General features: G+C 40.0%; 1 protein-coding gene across 1 annotated transcript; it reads left to right on the plus strand.

Annotated features, from left to right (window-relative positions):
• The first annotated feature begins 772 nt into the window (after positions 1-772).
• On the plus strand, positions 773-1,135 carry LOC110875941 (heavy metal-associated isoprenylated plant protein 2). The gene has a single exon (XM_022124133.1). It carries the CDS (start codon positions 773-775, stop codon positions 1,133-1,135), a length of 363 nt encoding a protein of 120 aa, XP_021979825.1.
• Positions 1,136-22,550: the final 21,415 nt, after the last annotated feature.

The raw sequence follows: 22,550 nt of genomic DNA on the forward strand, positions 1-22,550 counted from the left end.
TTGCATTAAAGTATACCCAACGAAACTCTTAAAATATCAGTTTCTCGTCTGGTAAAAGAGAATCTGGGACCTTTTGAGTTTGAAAGTTTCTCACTAAATGTTAACCTCACACCTTCTACGCGTGTACCTATTTGAATTTTGAATATTGTATCTCATGCATTAAAATGTATATATAGATGCATGCACACACATATATGCTTGCATTACGGTCCGTGTACTTGTTTTTCTAGACTATATAGCTTGTCATTGGCATCAGAATGTCTAAGGTAACACGAGACTTTCACTGCATATTAAGTCGTCGTTCTAATTATATGTAGCGGTGTACATCATATGCAATTTTTTATATTTTCATAATCTGCGCGTATTTTAGTTTTATCATTTTTTTAACTTGATATTTGGTATGCGAATATCCTTCTAAGCGAAGAAAACCAGAAAAAAATATAGTTTGTTTTCAAAAATGGATATTTATGCAAATCCCACATCGTTCGCCGTTCGTTTGTTAGAGAGATTATATTTTAATAACGTCATTGCCTCTTGTTGAGACGAGAGCTCCATAGTATGGCGTGCTAACTAAAAAGCTCCATAGTCTTAGAAAGTTTTCAATCTTAAATATCGTTACGCCTACAGAAAAAAATTGTAAGCGCCCTGTGTTTTTATATTATAAATTCCTGTTTTAAATATCATGGTAGTTTGCATAATTAGAATTCATATATATTTACTGTTTGTTGTTTTTCTTCTTTTTTTTACTAACAACTAATAAAAACATACATTCATGCATCAGAAAATAGAGGTGGAAGTGAATATGCATTGCGAAAAGTGCAGGACTGACGTTCTAAAGTCTGTGACCAAACTTTCAGGCATCGATCAAGTATCAGTTGATCTTGAAAAACAGATGTTAGTCGTAGTTGGAGATGATGTTGATCCGGTGAGTGTGGTAGAACGTGTTAAGAAAACCGGAAAAAGAGCCAAAATTATTACTGTTGGACCATCCAAAAAACCGGATCCTCCAGTTTCTCCTATATGTGAATCTATCATAAGTGGGTACCCTTATCCTGTCTGTACCGATGTATATCCTGTAGCTGTCGTGTATCCCCAACCATGTGATTATGAAACTGGAGGATGTGTGATTCAATAAAATGTAATCAAAGCTGTGTGTGTTGGACCTTTTTAAACTTTTTTTTGAGTTAGAATCACAAATTGCTAATTGGGTTTTGTTGGATTGAATAGCAGCCTCTCTTTCTCTTTAGACCATGTGTAATGCTTTAGTGAATAATGCCTCCACCATTAAGCGTTTTCTGTCATGTGTCAGTTCACTCAATAAGGGGGCATTATTGGGCGTTTTTACAAAAGGGGCTTAGTGGAATAATGCCCAATAATGTCCCAACCAATTATTACACAATTATTATTTTTTTTAATCTAAAAACTAATAATATTTCATTAAATAAAAAAAATTACAATACTAAAAAAAAAAGATAGAAACGATCATACTTAAAAAAAAGTACATTAATTTTCGTCTTCGCTTTCGTCATTCTCGTCATCTTCGTCTTCCTCAGCTGGGATATATCGAGTCGACCATGCGTGTTGTACCAGATCAACCGTTAACGCAGAATGGTGGGGTTCGTAAGACAATTCTCGTGCATTATTCACTCTTTCTTCCATTAACGCTTGCGGATGCTCCTCCTGAACGGCTTCCGATACATAATTCTGACATATCGCCTTTCCTTTGTCTTCCAAAATCACGTTGTGCATGCTTATACAAGCGTACATAGCATCTTTCATTTTTTGCAATGGACGAGGAACTAGGGTAATCCTTTTTTTTATAAAAATGGTTTAATATTTGAGATTGTATAGGTTTTTGTTTGTAAAAAATGTGATTTGTAGTGTGTATGTATATAAAGGTGAGAAAGGAAAAAAGAAAAAAAAAATAAAAATTATCCGTTGCTTTTGACCGTTGCAACGGTCTTATTGGTTGGTTTCAAATTGTTCAAGCATGGTTTCAAACACGTCAAATCGAAAAAATTGAGCAAAAACGCACAGGGGGCGGGTCTTCGGCGTTTTCGGGCATGGTTAGCGAAAAAAAAAGGCCCAAATTTCTACCACTACGGATGGTCTTAAAGGTAAACAAAGAAACACACTAATTTGAATTTCAATGAACTTTTCCTATGAGTAGTGATGTGGGACTTAAGACTAACAAGAGTTCTGTTGTATGTGAAACCACAACCCTTGGGAAAATTCAGCCAAATTTTAATATACATTAAGGATTGATCATTAACTGTAGTTTCCAAAATTTCAGTTTTTATCAGGTGGTGAACCAACTCTCATCTGAAAGTGATTGCTATAACTCAGAGAATAAAATTTAATTAAAGCTTATCTAAATTGAAACAAATCAATTCTTGTTATTAATGGTATGTGATATCCAAAATTAAGAATATACTTTCATGTCCAGGCCGAAGGGTGTGGAGGCGTCACCCATGCCACCTCACATTCTATAGCGCCACCACCCCACACCCTCTGATTTACGGTGGGGCGCTGATGTGCGTGTGGTGGTATAGATTTTTATGTATATTTTTAGCCCTTTTTACACGTTAGTCAAGTTTTAAATTTATAAAATATGATATTTTACTAACACCAAACACACATATAGGCAAGTGCACCCATCGTAAGCATACTATAGTGTCGGCAAGATACCGAGGTCCTCCAAGGACACAAGAGCTTTTAATACCGGTTTATCCTCAATGTCTAATCAAATCAAAAGTTTAGAAAAAAGGTTTAAACTAGAAAATAAACACTAAAAATGCTGAAAATAAAAATAAAGCAGATAGACAAGATGAATCACTTGGATCCGACTCGCGTTTAGTGTAACCTTTGATTATTTTCGCACTTTTCCAATTTTTAAGAGATTATCTTAGTTATAGTAGTAGGCCCCTCTTTTGAAGGTGGCGTTACCCTCAACCCAGTAGTTTGAGTCAGCAAGGATACAATCCTAAAGGGTTGGATTATTGAAAGATAACTAATTAAGTTATTAATGCGTAATGTGGTAGGCCCCTCTTTTGAAGGTGGTGTTACCCTCGGCTAAGTAGTTTGAGTCAGCAGTGATACAATCCTAAATAGCCGGGTTAATTTTTAATAATAGCTTACATATGAGGGGATCAAGGAGTTCGGACTCCCGCCATCCAATACCGGTGGGTATTGAAGGAGGTCCTACTAAAATTGACCCAAGTCCTTGCAGGATCTATACACTGAACAAGGTAAGACTCTTACCAAACCATTCCCTTAACCCCCGACCAGGTAGCCAACATATCTCCATATAGACCGTGGAGATATGAATGGTGAAAATCTTTTATTTTATATAGACGGTAAAATAATGCCAAGACACCACGGACAAATGATAAGGAAGATTCACCTTCAACATAAGAAACTATTTATTAAAGTCATTAATACATAACCAAATAAAAAGTGCGAAAAGATTAAAAATAAAAAGTATTACACTAAACACTTGTCTTCACCAAGTGATGTAAGAGACTTAGGCAAACATGGCCTTTGATTGTCAAGAACTCTTACGATCAATCTTGGATCCCGAGACTACTCACACACTCTATGATGGATGATGGATGATGGTGGTGGATGTGGGTTGTGATAGTGGTGATGGGTGGGTGAAGTGTGAGAGAGGTGGTTTGCCAAGGGATGGTTTGCAAATGAGCCAAGCACCCCTATTTATAGCCTGCACAGAAACCCGGACACGGCCCCGTGTCCATCCACCTTCTCTTTCTTCATTAATTGCAGTTTGTCGGCATTAGTTGACCACGCCCCCGTGTCCGCTGGGCACGACCCCGTGTGCAGAAGCGTATATGTACTATCAAGATTTTCCTAGATTCTGCGAATCTTAGAGTTGACCACGACCCCGTGTCCGTTGGACACGCCCCCGTGTCCGTTGGACACGCCCCCGTGGTGGGTGATAGAAGCTTCTACAACTTTGTCTTTTCTGTAGACACTTAGGCACGCCCCCGTGCTCATTGAGCACGGGGCGTGTTCAACCTTCTGTTCTCTTGTTTTTGCTTGGGAGGATGCTGTCGAGGGGTCAGGCATGCCACGTTTATTCCTTTTCTTGTATTTATATTAGATTTAGCTGCTTTTTTGCTTCTTTTGTTCATTTGAGCTCATTTAATCCTGAAAATACAAAAGGAAGACAAAAACACACTTTTTTCAACATTAGTACTAAAAAAGGGTTAGTTTTATGCCACATTTGATGTAATTTATATGTTGCATTTTGCACATATCAAATACCCCCACACTTGAATCTTTGCTTGTCCTCAAGCAAAACTCTTTACAGTGTGGCTTTATACTCACAAATGGAATGGGTAGAAGAGAAGGTTTTTGGGCTTGTCATAGAGTGTCGGGATTTCTAAGGTTCTTTATTAGGTTTTACTTTTATTTTATTTACAATCCTATTCGTCATGATTTATTTAAAACATTTCATAAGATAAATTACTTATTAGGGCATAACATGCCTTTTTTAAAATTCCATTTATATACAAGTTCACATACCTCACGGGGGATCACTCAACACTCGGCCGAAGAGGTACTTTTGTGAAACACTCGAGAGCGGCATGGAACTTACTTCTACCATAAGCTTGTCAAAGAATCAATCCTCCTCCTTTTTAACTATACACCTTTGTAAATATCAAGAGGACTTTTGGGAGAAGGGTTAGGCTTGGGTTAAAGGTATGTGGTTTGGTTAGTGGTTAGTAGAAAAGGGCGAAATGCATAAAAAAACGTCGGTTTTCATAAGACTTTTTATTTTTATAACTTTTTATTTTAATGAAGCAATTTTTTTTTCAAACAAAGTTCTTTTTGATGAACTTGTTTGTTTATTTCTTTTGGCTTCATCATCATCATCATTTTTTTATAAGGAAGTCACAAGAAAACCGAGCTTTGTTACTAAAATAAAGGGTTTAAAATGAAAAATGGTTTTGGTGGGTAAAAGGGTGTTTGTTTTGGGTTAAAAAAATGAAAAGGTTTAGGCTCAAGAGAGTTAACTAGGGGGATTTTGGGTAGGTGGTATAAAAAAAAAAAAGAAAAATAATGGTGTTGAAATAAAAAGGGTTAGTCCTAATGCCTTCATCATTTACTTACTTGGGTTTAAGTTGGTAAGGACCGGGAATGTATCGTCATGGCAAGTTCTAGAGTCGTAAGAACCAAGCGGCTATTCACATAAGAAAAGAAAAATGAGCATTTAGTTTAAAGATGTGTATTTGCATGCTCAATAAAGGCTCAAAACTCACTTTTTGTGGGAATAGGTTTTTATGTGATCAAGTATATATTATCAAATTTTAACTAGATTTGTCATGCCGTTTCATAATTTTCTTATGTTGGTTCTTTTTATCACGACGCTATCGGTTGTAAATTTCTAAAGATAAAACCTTTTTAGAACTTGAAATTCCCAAATTAAACCAAGACAAGTAAAAAAAATGAAAAATTTTTGAAAAAAAAAATTCGGGGTGTTTAGCGGTTCCAATAGAGTTTTGTGTAAGGCTTGTAATTAGGACTTGCAAGATTCAAAGTTTTAGCATCCCCCCACACTTAAATTACACATTGTCCTCAATGTGTCCCAAAAATAAGTTTTTAGGTTGATTGAATGTGTAAAAGTGCGTTTAAAAACAAATTTTAATGTTACTCGGCATCTGGACACGACCCCGTGTCAGATGAGCACGACCCCGTGATCAGATTGCCAGTAACGAGAACTTACAGAAGGTGGACACGGGGGCGTGTCGGCTGAGCACGACCCCGTGTCTGGCAAAAATCTGCATAATTTAGACAAACAGTAGATCTGGGGCAATGGGCACGGGGGCGTGTTGGCTGAACACGGCCCCGTGTGGACAAACTACAAAGGTGTAAAACAGGTTTCTGGCTTCGGTTTTCCTATCCCGGCTTTAGTAGCACTAATGTTTAGTGCTCTAAGCCTCGTATGTACCTGTTTTAACTAATAAATACCACACCAATCATAGCAAACATCCTAAATTACCAACGTTAATAATCCACATCACAAGTTAAAAAAAGAAAAAGAAAAGGCAAGAAATTAAAAAGTGTTAGAGAAAGTAAATTGTTCAACAAACGGCACGCAAGCCGGACATTCTTCGTGAGATAAGGGGGTTAACCTGTGGGACCTCCATTCGTGGGATGCTACCTCCTACTTCTCCCGCTTAATCCATGTCCTCGTCTTCATCATCATCATCATCACCTCCTCTGTGGCCCGCCATATACTCCCGGATGTTCCCGATATCATCCTGTATATCGGAGATGTTTCTCTCTATCGCTCCGACCCGGGTATATGTGTTGCTAGCCATATTGTAGGTGTTCCTGGTGCACATGAGGTTTTCCTGCAATAAATCATGTAAGCTTTGAAAATCAGGAAAACCGCCTCCTTATGAGGAGGATTGACCCGGATCACCGTGGTGCTGGTAATGGTACTGAGGAGGAGGTTGGATAGGTGGAACGTGTAAGACGAGTGCTTCTTGCGGGTTCCATGCATGCCCTTGAACCGTTTGGAATCTGATTGTCTCGTCATCTGCTTCATGAATCAGGTTCATGGAGCGGCAAATGACCATGTCTACTCTCCTCAACCATGGCCCTTTGTGGAAGAACCTCGCCATGTTCACGAAATGTTTGAAGAGGCGGTATATCCACCCTCCAAAGAAGATAGGAGTCGGGGGAGTAGCGAGCTGGTTCCAGTGCATGTTTCGGAGCAGGAGGTATGGAACACCAAGGTTGACCTGGTTGTGGATGCAATGAAGGACTAGTATATCCCGCATACCTACAACCGCTATTGTCGTGCCTCTGACTAAGAGAGTAGGTGAGGACCCTGTGAATGTAGCGGTAAAGAGGGTCTCTCAAGAGGGTACTCTTAGTTCAGCTTGGATTGTAGTGCCCTTCTCCTATTTGAGCCCAAGCAGCTTGGCGCTCACTTTCCTTAATCTCGCGGAGACCGCCGGTGTTTTCCTCATCCCCAGCATCTTCTTTCGAGTACAACCCTACCAGAGCCCCAAATTGAGCAATTGAGATCCGGTATGTGGTTCCTCCACAGCGAAACTTCAACCCTTCATTATCAAATGGCTCGGCCCTTGTGTTGAAGACGAGCGTGCTGTAGAACTCCATGTTGTATTCATATACAGAATGAAGCCCAGTGCAAAGGGCAGCTCGTAACGGGCCGGTGACAATAGTGTTGAATCGGTCCAATTGGTCCACTGCTTCAAGGGTGTTTATGCACACTTGTCTGGGGTTCTCCTCGGGCCTAGTCCTTAACACGTCATAACGAGGTTGAGCCGCCATCTCGTTAGCATTGAATCGAGTGAATTTCTTGGCCATCTGAAAGAAAACACCAAAATATTAGCAAGAAGCAGTGAAAAATTCGGAGAAAATTGAAAACAGTCGACTGAACACGCCCCCGTGTTCAGCGGACACGCCCCGACTTGGACTGATTTTGGCTGGACACGCCCCCGTGCTCAGCGAGCACAACCCCGTGTCCAGGCGTCTGTTTACCAAAATTCCCATTTTTCGACCCAGTCCCGAAAACCTGAAATTTTTTGGTCCAGTAGGGGCGGTTTTCCCAGAAAATGAAACCCCAAGTGCCGTTTTTCTCAAAACAAACCGTTTACCCTTTCAATTTTATCTGTTTCGGTTCAAAAACAAGGGTTTGAGATTTTTGTGAGAAATCGGGCAAATCTACAAAAAATACAAGTTGATTTACTTCCTATAACATGTATCTAAACTAATGCTAACAGATTTATGCAAAAATTTGAGGTTCGATCCGGTTCAAGTTGAAGAACCCTAGATTTTTCCCCAAATCTTGATGTTAAACTACATGCAAATGCTTAATCTAACTACTAATAATGATAGAATCATACCTAGATGTTGTTAGAACTAGAGGAGACATCAAAATCTTGCAGAAAAATCCCCAGAACCAGAGAGTTTTCGGGGAAACGGGGCGTGTGGAATGAAGAAACTGTGTTGAAAATGGGGTTTTATCGCGACAGTTGCGCGGACACGGCCCCATGCTCGCTGAGCACGGCCCCGTGGGTGGGCAATACATCGTGTGAGTGCCCTGTTTCCCAAAAACTTGGTTAGAAGACTTACCGATTTAGATGTCAACCCGCTTGTTCGTAACTTACAAGGTATGATGTTGATGCTTTCATTATTCGACCGTTCGAAGCGATATTTCTTCCTCCTCATCCTCAATGAATCCTTGATAGAGCTTCAGCCATTGGCCATTGACTTTGAATGGAATTCCATTCCGAGATTTAATTTCTACTGCACCGTGTGGGAAATTATGGGTGTGGAAAAAGGTCCTAACCACCTAGACTTTAATTTACCAGGAAATAGTCGAAGTCGTGAATTAAAAAATAGAACTTGATCCCCTACTCGAAATTCATTAGGTTTAATGTGTTTATCATGCAAGTTTTTCATTCTTTTCTTATAAATTTCGGAGTTAGAGTATGCGTAATTCCTTAATTTGTCTAATTCATTTAATTGTCAAAATCGATTTTTACCGGCAAATTCTAAATCTAATTTTACATTTTTAATTGCCCAGTAGGCTTTGTGTGCAATTTTTACTGGCAAATGACAGCTTTTTCCATAGACGAGCTTATATGGGGTTGTACCAATTGTTGTTTTATAAGCAGTTCGAAAAGCCCATAAAGCATCATCTAATTTATCGGCCCATTCTTTTTATTTAACCCTACGGTTTTTTCAAGTATTCGTTTTAAACCTCTATGAGTCACTTCGGCTTGTCCGTTTATTTGAGGGTGATATGCCGTTGATACCCTGTGATAGACCCCATATCTTGTTAAAAAAATTTCAAGTTGATGGTTACAAAAATGGGTACCTCTATCACTTATTAATGCTTTAGGTGTTCCAAAACGAGAGAATAATTTTTTTAGAAATCTTACCATGACTCTTCCATCATTTGTTGGAAGTGCCTCGGCCTCGGCCTCGACCCATTTAGACAAGTAATCTACCGCCACAAGTATATATTTGTTTCCTTTTGACGGTGGGAAGGGTCCCATAAAGTCGAGTCCCCACGCATCAAAAATTTCACAAACAAGAATGCCATTTTGTGGCATTTCGTTTTTGGAAGAAATATTACCTGTTCTTTGGCAAGCGTCACATGTCTTGACGAGACTTTAGGTGTCTTTGTAAATGGTTGGCCAATAAAATCCTGAATCAAATACCTTTCGTGCGGTACTAGCGGCACCATGATGTCCTCCGTATGGACCTTCATGACAATGGCGGGGAATTCTTCTTGCTTCACTACCATGTATGCTTCGGCGGATGAGTTGATCGGCACACATTTTGAAAAGATAAGGATCTTCCAAAAAATAATGCTTCATATCAGCAAAGAATTTCTTTCTTTGATGATGTGGCCATTCTTTGGCGACTATACCACTAGCTAGGTAGTTAGCATAGTCGGCGTACCATGGTTCTTCTCTGTATTCCACCATTTCCAGGGATTCCGTTGGAAAATTTTCATTTATTTGCTTATCCCTGGTTGCTTCCAAAGCTGGGTCTTCTAAGCGCGAAAGATGGTCTGCTGCGGTGTTTCTGCTCCTATTTTGTCTTTGATTTCAATGTCAAATTCTTGGAGGAGTAGAATCCACCGAATCAAACGTGGTTTAGCATCCGGTTTCTTGAAGAGATATCGAATGGCTGCATGATCTGTATAGCGAATCCATACTATCTCTTGAAGAGATATCGAACGGCTGTAGATACCCCCCCCCCTCTTGAGACATCATCCTATTAATCAAGGATCTTGGTTAGCGAATCCATACTATGTTAATTATTATTTGAGTGTTCTTTATGTGTTATGACTAGCAAAGGTGTTATAATATGTAGAACTTGTTATGATTATATATACGAAGAAGAACGATCATACGCTATATGTTAATAGATAGAAGATGATACATGTCCAACGTATAGCATGAACAAGCAATAATGATGTTACGTGATTCGATATTAGTGGTGATAATATGTCCGATTGCATGATATGCTTAGGATAACAGTGAGTTATGTGACTCGATTATTATTTGATTGTTGTGAATTGGGAACTGTTTGTATGAAACCGATTAAATAATGTTTTGATTTAGGGTATTATTTAGATGGTTGTTAATCTTAGGTGATTATTGATGATTGTTGAGATTGTTGGCATGTGATTGAAATTGTGCGATGTCTTGTTAGGTAATAACAATAAGAAACTTGATCCAAAAAGGAATGATAACTGGTACGATTAGTATGTTACACGGAATTGTAAATGCTTAAACAACTTGGGCTGAGTTTCAAGGACTTAGCGTATGGGCCGGGTAACAACATCAAGAGTCATAGACTGTTAAGTCATGGGCCACACATTACCGGTAACATGAATGAAAATGGGCTGCACACCAAGCCCAGATACATATACCACACTGAACATCTTGGGCCGGTAGCTCGGGTGGGCTGCGAACCGGCCTGCGGGTCATCTGTTTTGGGCCGCTGAGTACTGTTACGGGAACTGCATTTAATTGTTATGTGATATTGGGCTTTCATGCTATTGGACTGCATACCTTCTTGTTGAATTATGTGGCATGGGCCGCACATGCACACCCAATCGAATAGAGAACATATCGGTGGGCTATTGTATTGGGTAACGGGTACCCCAACCAGGGACTTGTGTATGAATGATTTACGATGTGAATATTTACAATGTGTTAAATAATGTTCATGATTGAATGCATGCAATAGGTTAAGTGACATGAACTTGTATCGTAGATGTGTTATGACCCGGATGCTTGGCAGGACATACGTGATGTTATATGTTTATTTGTTTATTGCTTCAACAATACATGTGACTAGATACGTGAATTGTGAATTCGTGTAACTGACTGTGTCTGGTAACACGATAGGGTTTGATTGATCAACTGTTAAATAAGTAACTAAGTCTTACCGAGCAACCAAAGGTGAGTTCACTACTCTTGAGCATGCGTCCCGGTGGTTGGGACAGTCAGTGGGTATCCCGGGGAGGGATAAGTCTTTTGGGTAAAACTGGAATATTGGATAATAATCTCACTCTATCACTGTTAAGTCCCATCTTTTTGTTACCGGATAGGTAACGGGTACTAGTTGGTAGCGCTACTTAGGTTTGGCACCCTCACCCCGTACCGGAAAGGTCGGGTGTGAACTAATGACCTACTCATGCCCAGTGCTTTGATAGGAGCACTGGGGAACGGGCAAAACATACATAAGGAGCCGTCTTGTTCTGTATCGAGATATTATCAATATTACTTTTGGATTTGTTAATGAACTGGAATAAACACTTGGTAACTAACGTTTTCGAAAAAGCTGTGAACTCACCAGCGTTGTCTAATACACTTGTTGCATGCTCACAGGTCCATAGATGTTTTGGATTTGGAATTTGTTGTCTGGAGTAGCTAGAGTGGTCATGAGTCGACTGGAGGGATTCATGTGATTGATTATGGATATTATACATTGGTTTTGAAACGGTTTAACTTTGGTTTACTATTTGCTTCCGCTGAACATGTTGGTTTTCATTTAAACTTGTTGATAGTATTTTTATTAATAATTGAGAATTTTATTTAGAAACTTGTATGGGTTCAATGTAATTAGTGGATCTTTGTTGGTACGTCACACGCCTAACAGGGACATTCCCTAGGTGGTATTTTGGGGGTGTGACAGTTTGGTATCAGAGCCACTGGTTATAGTGAACTTGATTTTAAAAATGTTTTTATAAAACCAGACTATAACTGAACAAGTTCTGAATACGACCATGACACTCAGCTCCAGACTGCAAGGTTCGTCTCTCGTATACTCATTGTACTGCATAACTAGTGAACACTTACATATGATATTGCATGTGATTGCACGTTTAGCACAACAGTATGAATTCATGTATTACTTGCCTGTGTTATGTGACTGATAGGGTGGTATTTCCCTAAACATTCATGACTCACATTTCGTGATGCTCTTTGTTTGCTACTCGAGTTGGTGGAACCCTTTGACATGAGTTAAGAGGAACTGAGATGAGCATGCAAATCGCAGTATTATTGTGGGTGCACGCATAATAATAATGTAGGGTGTATGTGAGTCCCAGTGAGGCTTAACAAGTGAAAAAGGGGTTCCGTCCCATTAATTGATCAATGTGAAACACAACAATCTATAGGAGTCATAGCAGTGATTGTCTCCTACTCGAACGTGATCTTTTCACTCCTCTCTGAATCCTTACGAATCTCGATGTTATCGAGTATCACCTGAACACTCATCTGAATGCCTAGCGAACTGTGTAGAATGTTAGGTGCTTGTACGAACGTCCCTGAGTTGGATATTGCAACATCAATGATTGGTTTATACCTCTCACACTCCTCTTTGTTTGCTAGAACTCACTGTACTAACGTCTTAGACCCCGAAGTAAGATCACTTCTGCAACACTCTAGAAACATATCGTGTAGTACTCAGTCAACATGCAAGAATGATGGACAAGAGGATGAGCGTAGTATCTTTCTGACCCTAGTATTGGGACGACCCTGATTACCGGCAGCGAATACCAGTAAATTGACTTCAACTGAATCCTTAAACCCTAGACAACGACTTATGAGAATCAACTCTCACAAATCAATCGGGACATAAACGATGATAGTCGGCCATGGTGTAGAATGTGTAACTGCCAGCACAATAAGTAGCGCCTTAGGACGTGGCACGGAATGTGAAAAGGTGGACCCTGCAGTGGAAGGCCGCAGGAATCCGTTTCGAGCATCGACATTAGAAGCAACAGTCATGATGACATCAAGGTACTCGCAAATCATGACTTTCGGTATGGAAATGATGGTGGCTTGATGCGGGCCCAAGTGTGGAGGAACGGGCTATTTTGTATTTGGAGGCCCAAGACCGCGTAACAAAAGGGGCTTCACTAAAATGGCTCTAACTTGGGCTACGGGGGTCCGTTTTGGACGCGCGACCAGTCGAATCGAACGTGAGAACGAGCTCCATCTTGCTGCAAACGCCTATGGCGGTTTGGGTCATCGCCCGATGTCGCGACCCCCGACCCACCCTGGACGGAATTGGGAGCCGCGAGCAGTTTCAGTGGTACCCGTGGTATTTAATTTATGTGACAGCGGAAGTCTTTTTACAACAGGATCTTTTCACCGGAAAATGCTCGTTTAATATATTACACAAAGTTTTAAGGGATGAATCCCATAATTTACAATAAGTTGATTTCACACAGAAATCTTTATTTTCCAAAACATGTTTTATTTATTTATTTACACTGAGCCACTTCTCTGAGCTTGATAGTGCTTTACTGCACTTTTCCTGGATCACACAGATCACCTGAAACATGTTTGAAAAAGGTTTTGTCAGCGGGGAAATACTGAGTGAATCATTCTATTTTTCTAAAATGACCCGTTAGTTATAAATTTACAGTATTAAGAGCGATTACAATGTTTCTATCAACCAATTATCAAGAATGGGTATTTGTCACTCGACCGGATCTGTGACTGTGGTCATACCACTATTGGGTCCCGTTGCCCTAATAGTGACGGTTTACTCACACAGAGTAATAATCACTCACATAGAGTAATACTCACTCACATAGAGTGATAAAAATAGTAATGTGCACAATACCCCACATACCAGCTGTAATTTGGTGATTACAAAGACTTAATCCCTGTAATTATAACCTTTGAAAATAATTTGAGGTATTGTAATACTTACTCACAAACTGTGAGAAAACAATTTAAAAAGAAGAATGACTCACATTGTAGATTTAACGAGCAAATAGATAATGCCTACTGATTAGCCTTGATTACACCTAATTTAACACAATGCACACACAGGCAGGTTAGTAACTAATACAGCAGTTACGTCAATTCACGAGATTAAACCCTTACAACGATTAATCAGTGCAATACTCGATAATTCAATCGGATTCACAACGAATAACAGAGCATAGTCCGAATTCGAACAGCACTCTAATATTCAAGTCGAAATCACGACGAATAATCAAAGTACAAGCTCGATTGAGCAGCACCTGGACTATCGTTGGATAGTTATAATCGATCGGACGTTGAATCATAATAGCGATCGAGTTATTACCCTGATTGCGGCAGCGTTTCGATAATCGTGTGTGTTTGTGAACTGTTTCGACTATAACTCAGAGCACAATTAGAATTTGAACGTCGAATTAAAGCACAGAACCAAGTCCCACTGCCCTCTATTTATAGCTGGAAAATGCGTTCCCTCGCGTGTCGCGACAGGGAAACCTGGTCCTGTCGCGTGGCGCGACGGGTAACAATTTAGGGTAGGGTAGGTTCGTGTCCCAGTAGCTTGGATGAGTTGTTAATCAAACGAATTTTACTTCTCCAGCAAGTATTTTAAGATAATTAATAGCTAGGTTTTACCCCCCTCGAGTTTTAGGGGCCCTGATCCTAATTCCGATTGTTACGAAAATTTTAGGGTTTATGCGGAATCACTTGGGTTTCTCAATTAGGGTTTCCTTATTACCTAATTACCATCCTAATTATGGATTTTAGTGACAGTTGTTACACCCGGGCCAAAAAACGCTTATTTCTATTACTTATTTGCATTTTTATGTTTTTTGAACTATTTTGGGCTTTTTGTTTTAGGCCGTGTGTTTGGCCCGTTATCTTTTTTAGGCCCATTTCGAATTTCGGGTTCTATTTATATGTTCCTCTAGTAATATGAATGATCAGACATGAAATTTGAAACTACTCAATTTTTCACTTCAAATTATGTGCCCTTTGGGTTGCAATTTGGGGGTTGGGGAAGAACTACACGGGTATTTGTAGAATCAACGTGTTTGATCTTCATTTATCGTACCACACACTACATAATGGCTTCAACAAGGAATGGCTGATGTTAACGCAAGACGCCAACAACCCAGGGAACAATGACAGTTTTGGGAGTTCTAGTAACAGTAGCAACAACACTAGATGTGGTACTCATGGAAGGGCATTTAGGATGGGCGTGAGCGACACCAGGATTATAAAAACATGGTGGCCTACACGTTCTTGGTAACTAATCACTTTGTCACTGTTCTGCTTAACCCTGATGCTTCTTGTAACTGAACCTGTTGTGGACTCGGGTGATGGCAAGTCAACTGAAACCTCATATGATTGTTGGGATGCAAACTCGACCTTGTGGGACAAGTGTTCGACGTCGACCTTCCTTCTACTACTCTTGATAGTTTGATGCAGTAGAAGGTATAGATTGGTTATCTATACATCGCACAGATATACCCTGGGAGAAGAAAACTTTGCGTACCCCCCTCCCCTCCCTAGTGGAGAATCGTCATTTTGTTCCAGAATATTAGAGTTGTGTAAAGGTTAGCATCAATTCTGCAATGAAAGCCCATAAGTGTATACGGAGGAATTACCTCGCCATTGCTAACAACGGTTGCTGATGATAAGGCTAGGGAAGAGAGGATCACGGATCCACCAATTGTTTATTAATTTCTTCCGATGAGCTACTTGAAGAACTTCCAGGATTACTTCCACAACAGTTAGGCAGAAATTCAGTTTGATCTCACGCTAGGTACAACTCCGAATATTCGTACTCTTACCGTCTTGCACTAGGAAGGTTGCAAGAGCTGTCTAATCAATTACAGAAACTGTTGAACAGGAGTTTTGGCGGACCTAGTTTTTCGCTTTGGGGATCCCCAGTTACACCCATGAAGACAAGCCATTTCGTACGTGTACTGGTTATCAAGAACTTAACAAGGTGACCGTCGAGAACCGTTTGCCTTGACCATGTAGTGACAACCTGTCGACTAGTTGCGAGGGACAAGCTTTCATTCGAGGATTGATTTACGAACGGACTATTATCAGATGGAAATTCACGGGGAGAATGTTCTTAAAGCGGCTTATCAAACGCAACTCGGCCATACGACTTTGTATTCCATGACCTTGGAGTTAATCAAAACACCAGTGGCTTTATGGATTAGACGAACCGACCGTGCTTATTTAGGACGTTTGAAATCATTACCAGAAGAAAGGAATAACATGGGCGGCATATGTATCTTATTTAGAGCTCCTGAGGGCGGAGCCACTACGCACGAAGTCCTGTTAAAGGTAACTTCTGGATTCAGGAGGTACATTTTTGGGCATATAAACAATGAAGTGGGAATACACGTGGATCGCGCTAAGATCCATTTTATTAGAAACTGATCAACGCCAAAGATCCCTTCGAGGATGCAGCAATTCTTGGCCTCACTGGATACTATAGCAGATCCATCAGGAGATTTTCGAAGATCGTGCAGCTTAAATCTCTTTAACACAGCAGGGTGTTGTGTTCGTGGAAGACAAAACAGGGGGACGTCATTTCAGCTTTCTAATCCCAACTCTACAATGCATTGAGCATCATCTTTACCTAAGGGTACGGGTGATCTAGCGGTATACCATGATGCTCTGAATCAGAGTCCCAGTTACACGCCGATGCAACACGAGAGAGTGATGACTCACGTAAGGGAGTTACAAAGAGGAACTGCACGGCATACAATCTGCGGTGGAAACTGTGGTCTTTGGATTTATGTTGGAGGCATTACTTGGACGGTACAGAATGCACTACTTAGACTGATCACAAGGGCCTCCCGTGTACCATGGTTACGAGAGAGCTAAATCAGTTAATGGCATCACTGGATGGAACATTTGAATGAACAAGACCGTGAAACCTGGACGTGCACGAGCCTTGCAGCTCGCTATCCACTCTAACATACCTGATCAGACTCGCCTTGTTCAAACTGAAGAACTGAAGGAACAGAGTTCTCAAGATAGACCCATGCGGGGCATGGGGAAGCAACCTTTGGCAGCTCGGACGATATTTTCTACTTCATGGAATGAATATGGACCTCACTATACAGCAACCTTTGGGAACTGGTGCAGGCAAAGCACGCGGGTTTCGATATCCCTTTCATTTCAGTTTTGATAGGATGAATTACAACTTGAAGACCATGTACGGATGACCGGGCCTGAAGGCCCACATAGCAACGCATGAGATCGATGTTTGACTTGTGGGAAAGTCAAGGTGGGATATTGGCAACCAAAAACACATATATGGAAATGAGAACAGACTGCCATGGATTTTATCACTAGTCTACTTACAACTCGAAACGGAAATATTATCACCTGGATGATCATTGATGGACTCACGTTACCAGCACACTTTCCTGCAATCAAGAAAACTAACGAGTCTTCACAGTTGTGAATGTTCCTCTGAGAGAGGCGGCTTTTAGGCACGAGGTGCCAACTCCTGTTACCTCTGAGTTTGATCTATGCATGATTTATATCAGGCAATACATAACACCCTTGGCTCACGTCAGGACCAGAGCATTTCTTATCGTCGTTGGACAAATGGTCAGAGTAAACGAACTCTCCTGGAACTGGAAGACATGCTGCGAGCATGTGTGTGACTGGATTTGGTGCAAATTTGAAGGACTCTTACCTATGGTTGAGTACTGCGGCGGCAGTTATCATTTTGGTAACCAAACAGCTCTGTTGAGGCATTACATAGATGATAAGGCCAACCTTCTTGTTAGACTGAGATGGTTGACAACTTAATTACAGGTCTAGGACTGGTACTCGAAATTCTTGGGAAGGTTGTTTGGATCGGGAGTCGATTGGCGGCAACGCGTGACTGTCAGGAAAGCTGATAAACTTGGGAAACGCTGGAAGATCGTTGTAGGCGATCATATCATGTTGAAAGTCTCACCCTAGGAGCGTGTGGAACGCTTGGGAAGCGTGGCGAGCTTAACTGACGTCACGATGGACCATTCAATAGCCTGGGAAGAATCGGTAACATAACCTGCAAACTTGAGTTACCTACTGAGCTGGGTAACATTCATGATGTCTTTCATGTTTCGCAATTGAAGAAGTATTTGTCTGATGAAACCTTGATTGTGCTGTTTCAAGAGCTCAAGATAGGCGACAAGTTATAGTTTGTCGAAGAACCCATAGAGATCATGGACCGGGAGGTCAAGGTGCGTAAACATAGTCGAGTTCCGATTGTGAGAGTTCGTTGGAACTCAAGACGAGGACCGGAGTTCACGTGGGAGCATGAGGACCAGATAAAGCTTAAATATCCTCAACTTTTTCCTGATGATTAGTCTAATTCTGGTGAAATTGGTGAATTTCGGGACGAAATTCCTCTTCAAGTTGGGGATGATGTGGCACCTGGGTAAAACCTGCAACAATCTTGATTTCTCACTTCACTCCTCTGTGCTTACATGTCAAATTTCGGGACGAAATTTCCTTCAAGTTGGGGATGATGTGACAAGCCGAACTTCCAAGGTTAGTCTTGTAATCTTGACTCCTCGTTACCCCTTTCCTAGGTGTTGGAACGTCCTACTTGGTTATAACTTCGTTAAACTTGAATGTTTGTTAACTCGGTTAAATAACTTTTGGCATTTGTTTGAGCCGCGCATGTATTGGGCTATATAATACTACCTTACAATTTCACACCATGTCAACCCAAATGGATTACCTGAGCCCAATTTGCTTTTCGTGTGTTTTGTCCAATTAGGCCTCAATGAAGAGTAACCTTATATTAATCCAGCCCAAATGGATATCAGCCCATTTATGTTAATAGTTAACATGATATATGCAATTGTACGTGGACTTATTGTGAATCTCTAAATCAAAATTAACAAACCCTATGTAGGTGCATATATGCCTGTCAACTTTGTCTTTTATCGAGTCTTGTACCTAGATAGGATAAACCAGTGCTCAGTATACTAGAAATTAGGTTTTGTATGTCAAAAGGTCATTTCGCACGAAATGGCAAGAACCATTTCGTACGAAATGGAACAAAGCCATTTCGCACGAAATGGTGATGTCAGATTCGTGCGAAATGGACTTCGCTATAAATACTGAGCATGGTCATTTCATTTGTAATGTTGGAGATTTAAGAGCCGAGGTGCTGCCAAACTGTCAATTGATCTGTATTGCTTTGAAATCAATAAACAAGTGAATTAAAATGAATCTAAGCGTGAATCAAGTCCGTATGATCGAGTTCCGCCTTTGATATGGATTAAAACTCTTCTGATCGACTCGTATATGTCGTACAACGATACAACAAGTGGTATCAGAGCTCAGGAGGAAGAGTTCTTGCCAATTTAGCTTGTTTTCATCGAAATTTCTGACTTCTACTCATTCTTTTTCAAAATTAACTAGACTTCGCGGTTAAAATGGCTTGAATTTCACATATTACACGCGAAATACAGTTTTAACAAACCCTTGAAAGAATCAGACCTAAAATCGGACTAAAACCTTATCAAATTTGACAAAAAACATACCGATTGCGTGACATCAGCACCATTTCGCACGAAATGGATCTTCATTTTGTTTGAATTTGTTCTCCATTTAACACGAATTGGTAAAAGTGTCCATTTCACACCAAAGTTGCTCATTTCGTACCAAATTGACCCATTTCGCTTGAAAGGTGTTCATTTCGCTTGAAATACTCATCCATTTCGTACGAATTGGACAGTGTTGGATCATTTCGCTTAAAGGATACCATTTCGCACGGTTTGAGTTTGTACCAGTCCATTTCGCACGAATTAGGCATCCAGGTCATTTCGTTTGAGTCATTTCGCACCAGATCATTTCGCTTCAAGAGAGGTTGTTTGAGAGTCAGTTCGAAGGAGTTGATTTGTTTCAGTTCGCAAGAAGTGAACTAGTACCAATGTGAAGTTTGTTTTTTAAAATCACAAAAATTTGTCTAAGTGTTTGTTAATTGTTTCAGGTATTTAAAGATGGGTGATGATTTTCTGAATCCGTTTAGTGATTTTTTGCTTACACTAGCAGCACAGGAGAGAACACATCAGACAACACGAACACTTCAGCACCAAACCCAAACCATAGGAAAACCATTGCTGATTCTCTAAGTGTTGATAACGCTTATGGCACCTATAACAAACTGCCCAAGCTTATGGCTATTGAGGAGTATAATAGATGGGCACCTAGGTTTGAAGATTGGCTAAAAGCGTTCGCCTACCTGAGTTTGAAATGCTTGAAGAGCGGGTTTAATCTTGGAAGAAGTGATTATGAGAATTTAGTCGAAAATGACCAAGAAAGTTTCATCGCTGAGCAAAAATGTATCGCTTTACTTCATCAATCAGTAAGGGATGATATCATATCTCTAATCGATTATAAAGATGCTAGAGATTTATGGGCAAAATTAGAGAAAAAGTGCATGGGTGGAGCAGAAATTGTTAAGAACAAGAAGAAGTTGTTAAAGAAAGAATTTGATCTGTTCGGCTGTATGAAAAATGAATCTGTGTCAAAGATGATAGAAAGATTCGGTCACTTAAAGATGGAACTTGCAAGATATGGAATTGTGTTTACACAGGAAGAGTTGGTTGATAAGCTGTTTGACTCACTGCCTGATGAGAAAGATTGGCAATATTTTGCATTAATGTTGAAGAACACAATGAGTTCGACTGATTTTACAGTTGATTTGCTAATCGAAAGATTGGAGAGTCATGAATTGGAGATCAGAAAAGCGAACAAAGTCAACAATTCCTCGTATCAACAAAATGTTGACTTATATTATCGAGGAAGTATGATCCCAAAAACTGTGTCACCGAAGACTGCATTCTCAACAGAAAACTCAAACATGCCAAATCAAGAAAGTCCAAGCAGTGGTTATTATGGAGGATCATCTTCAACAGCTCCAAAACAACAACAACAATCAGTTCCGAAAAACCTGTTATAGTGTAATATTGCTGTAGACCTCAAAAATTCGCAAAACTTCAGCGAAGAAGCAGCTAAGCAGCAAATGGTGTTTTTAGCATCCGTCTTGGAATCATATGAGAGTCTTGTTGCTGGAAAGATCGGAGACACTAACCTCACCAAGGAAGACTATGATCAAATTGACCACAAAGAAATGGAGTTGATTGACATAAGATGGTGTATGGCTAGTATAGTCAGAAGGGCTCAGAGATTCATGGAGATAACCGGCAGACATTCCATTGGTGGACCTTCAACAAAGCTTGGTTTTGATAAATCGAAGGTTACATGTTTCAAGTGCAAGCAAAAAGGGCACTTTAAACGAGAATGTCGAAATGCAGCTGCTGATGAGATGGCCAATCCATTTCGTGAAAACTATTATAAAAGGGCCATCTATCATCAAAATAAAGCAGAATCTCCCAGAATGAAGCAGATAGAAGATGCTCCCAAAGAAAAAACGAGAGCATTAGCTATTATCCATGATGATGAGGGATTTGATTGGAGTGATTTGTTACCAGAAGAAGATGCAGTGGGATATGCCTTCATGACAAAAATTGTTCCTTTCAAAGATACCCGAACAGAAGAAGATAAATATTCCTACAGGAAGATGATAGCCCAAAACATGAAAGAGAAAATCTATTGAACATGGAAAGAGGCAAAAAGCGCAAAAAGATGGGATGTTGATCGGGAATGCTATTTGGATCCTAAAGGAAACATAGTTGTTGAACCTTCATCAGTCACTGTTGAAACTCTCATTGAGCAACTAGCAGAAGAGGAAGAAGAAAGACAGAGACTGTGGTGGGGAACAAAAGATGAAGAAAAAGAAAAAGGAGAAAGAGTTGCAGCTAAAGAAGATCGATGATGGGATAATTGACATGATGAAAGAATTTACAACAGAAAATTTGAAGAAAATGGCTGATAAAGTGCTCACAGCGAAAGAGTTAGAGGTAGATTCTAAGTTTGGAACTGAGTCAAAGAGCAAGGTCAGTATTAATGATTCAACAAATGAGTCAGGTAAGACTGATAAAGCCAAAATTGAAAGTGACTGCAAAAATTGCATGAAAAACTGCAAGGTTTGTAGTACACATGCTTACCTCAGTGGTAGAAAGACTGAAGAACTGACAGAAAGAGTCAGACAAGTTGAAAATCAAATCTTGAGTCGTGACAAATTGATAAAAGCTTCAAATGAGAGAATCAAAGAATTAACTGATAAACTTGAAAAAGATAAAATTGAAGTAGACAAACTCAGGAAAGAGAATGAAAAGTTAATTCATGAAAACCGTCAACTTTTTGAGAATCATGAGAAGTTAAAGAAAACGATAAAAGATTCTGATGAGAGAAACAGTAAAACAAGCAAAGAAAATTCTCAACTGTCAGGAGTACTTCAGTCAAAAGAAAAGCAAATGAATCAACAGTTGGATGAGATAGCTAATCTGAAGCTTCAGTTTCAGGAAGCTAAGATTGAAAATGAACGCATCAATCTGAAACTCAACAGTTACAACTCCGCAAGTTTTGTTCTCCAATACATTGTTCCCAAACCCATCAGGAAGAACAAAGCTGGCGAAGATGTATACTCGGATGGAACTGGGGTTGCGTATCATCAGGTTCCACCGCCAGTATTAAATATTTTTTCAAAGAAAAAATCCGGGTTGGTTAACGATGATGAAACACTTGAAGTAAAACTTCCAGAAACAATTGATGTCACATTCACTTCATCATCCGATGAGGATAGTGTTCAGTCCGAAGTTGTTAAAAATGTTGTTGAAAATGTTT

Source organism: Helianthus annuus, chromosome 9 (assembly GCF_002127325.2).
Source record: "Helianthus annuus cultivar XRQ/B chromosome 9, HanXRQr2.0-SUNRISE, whole genome shotgun sequence".
In the NCBI taxonomy this organism is placed as follows: Eukaryota; Viridiplantae; Streptophyta; class Magnoliopsida; order Asterales; family Asteraceae; genus Helianthus; species Helianthus annuus.

Bases quoted from the DNA above. Each gene is read 5' to 3' on its own strand.
- LOC110875941 (XM_022124133.1), top strand. From the start codon at position 773: ATGCATCAGAAAATAGAGGTGGAAGTGAATATGCATTGCGAAAAGTGC.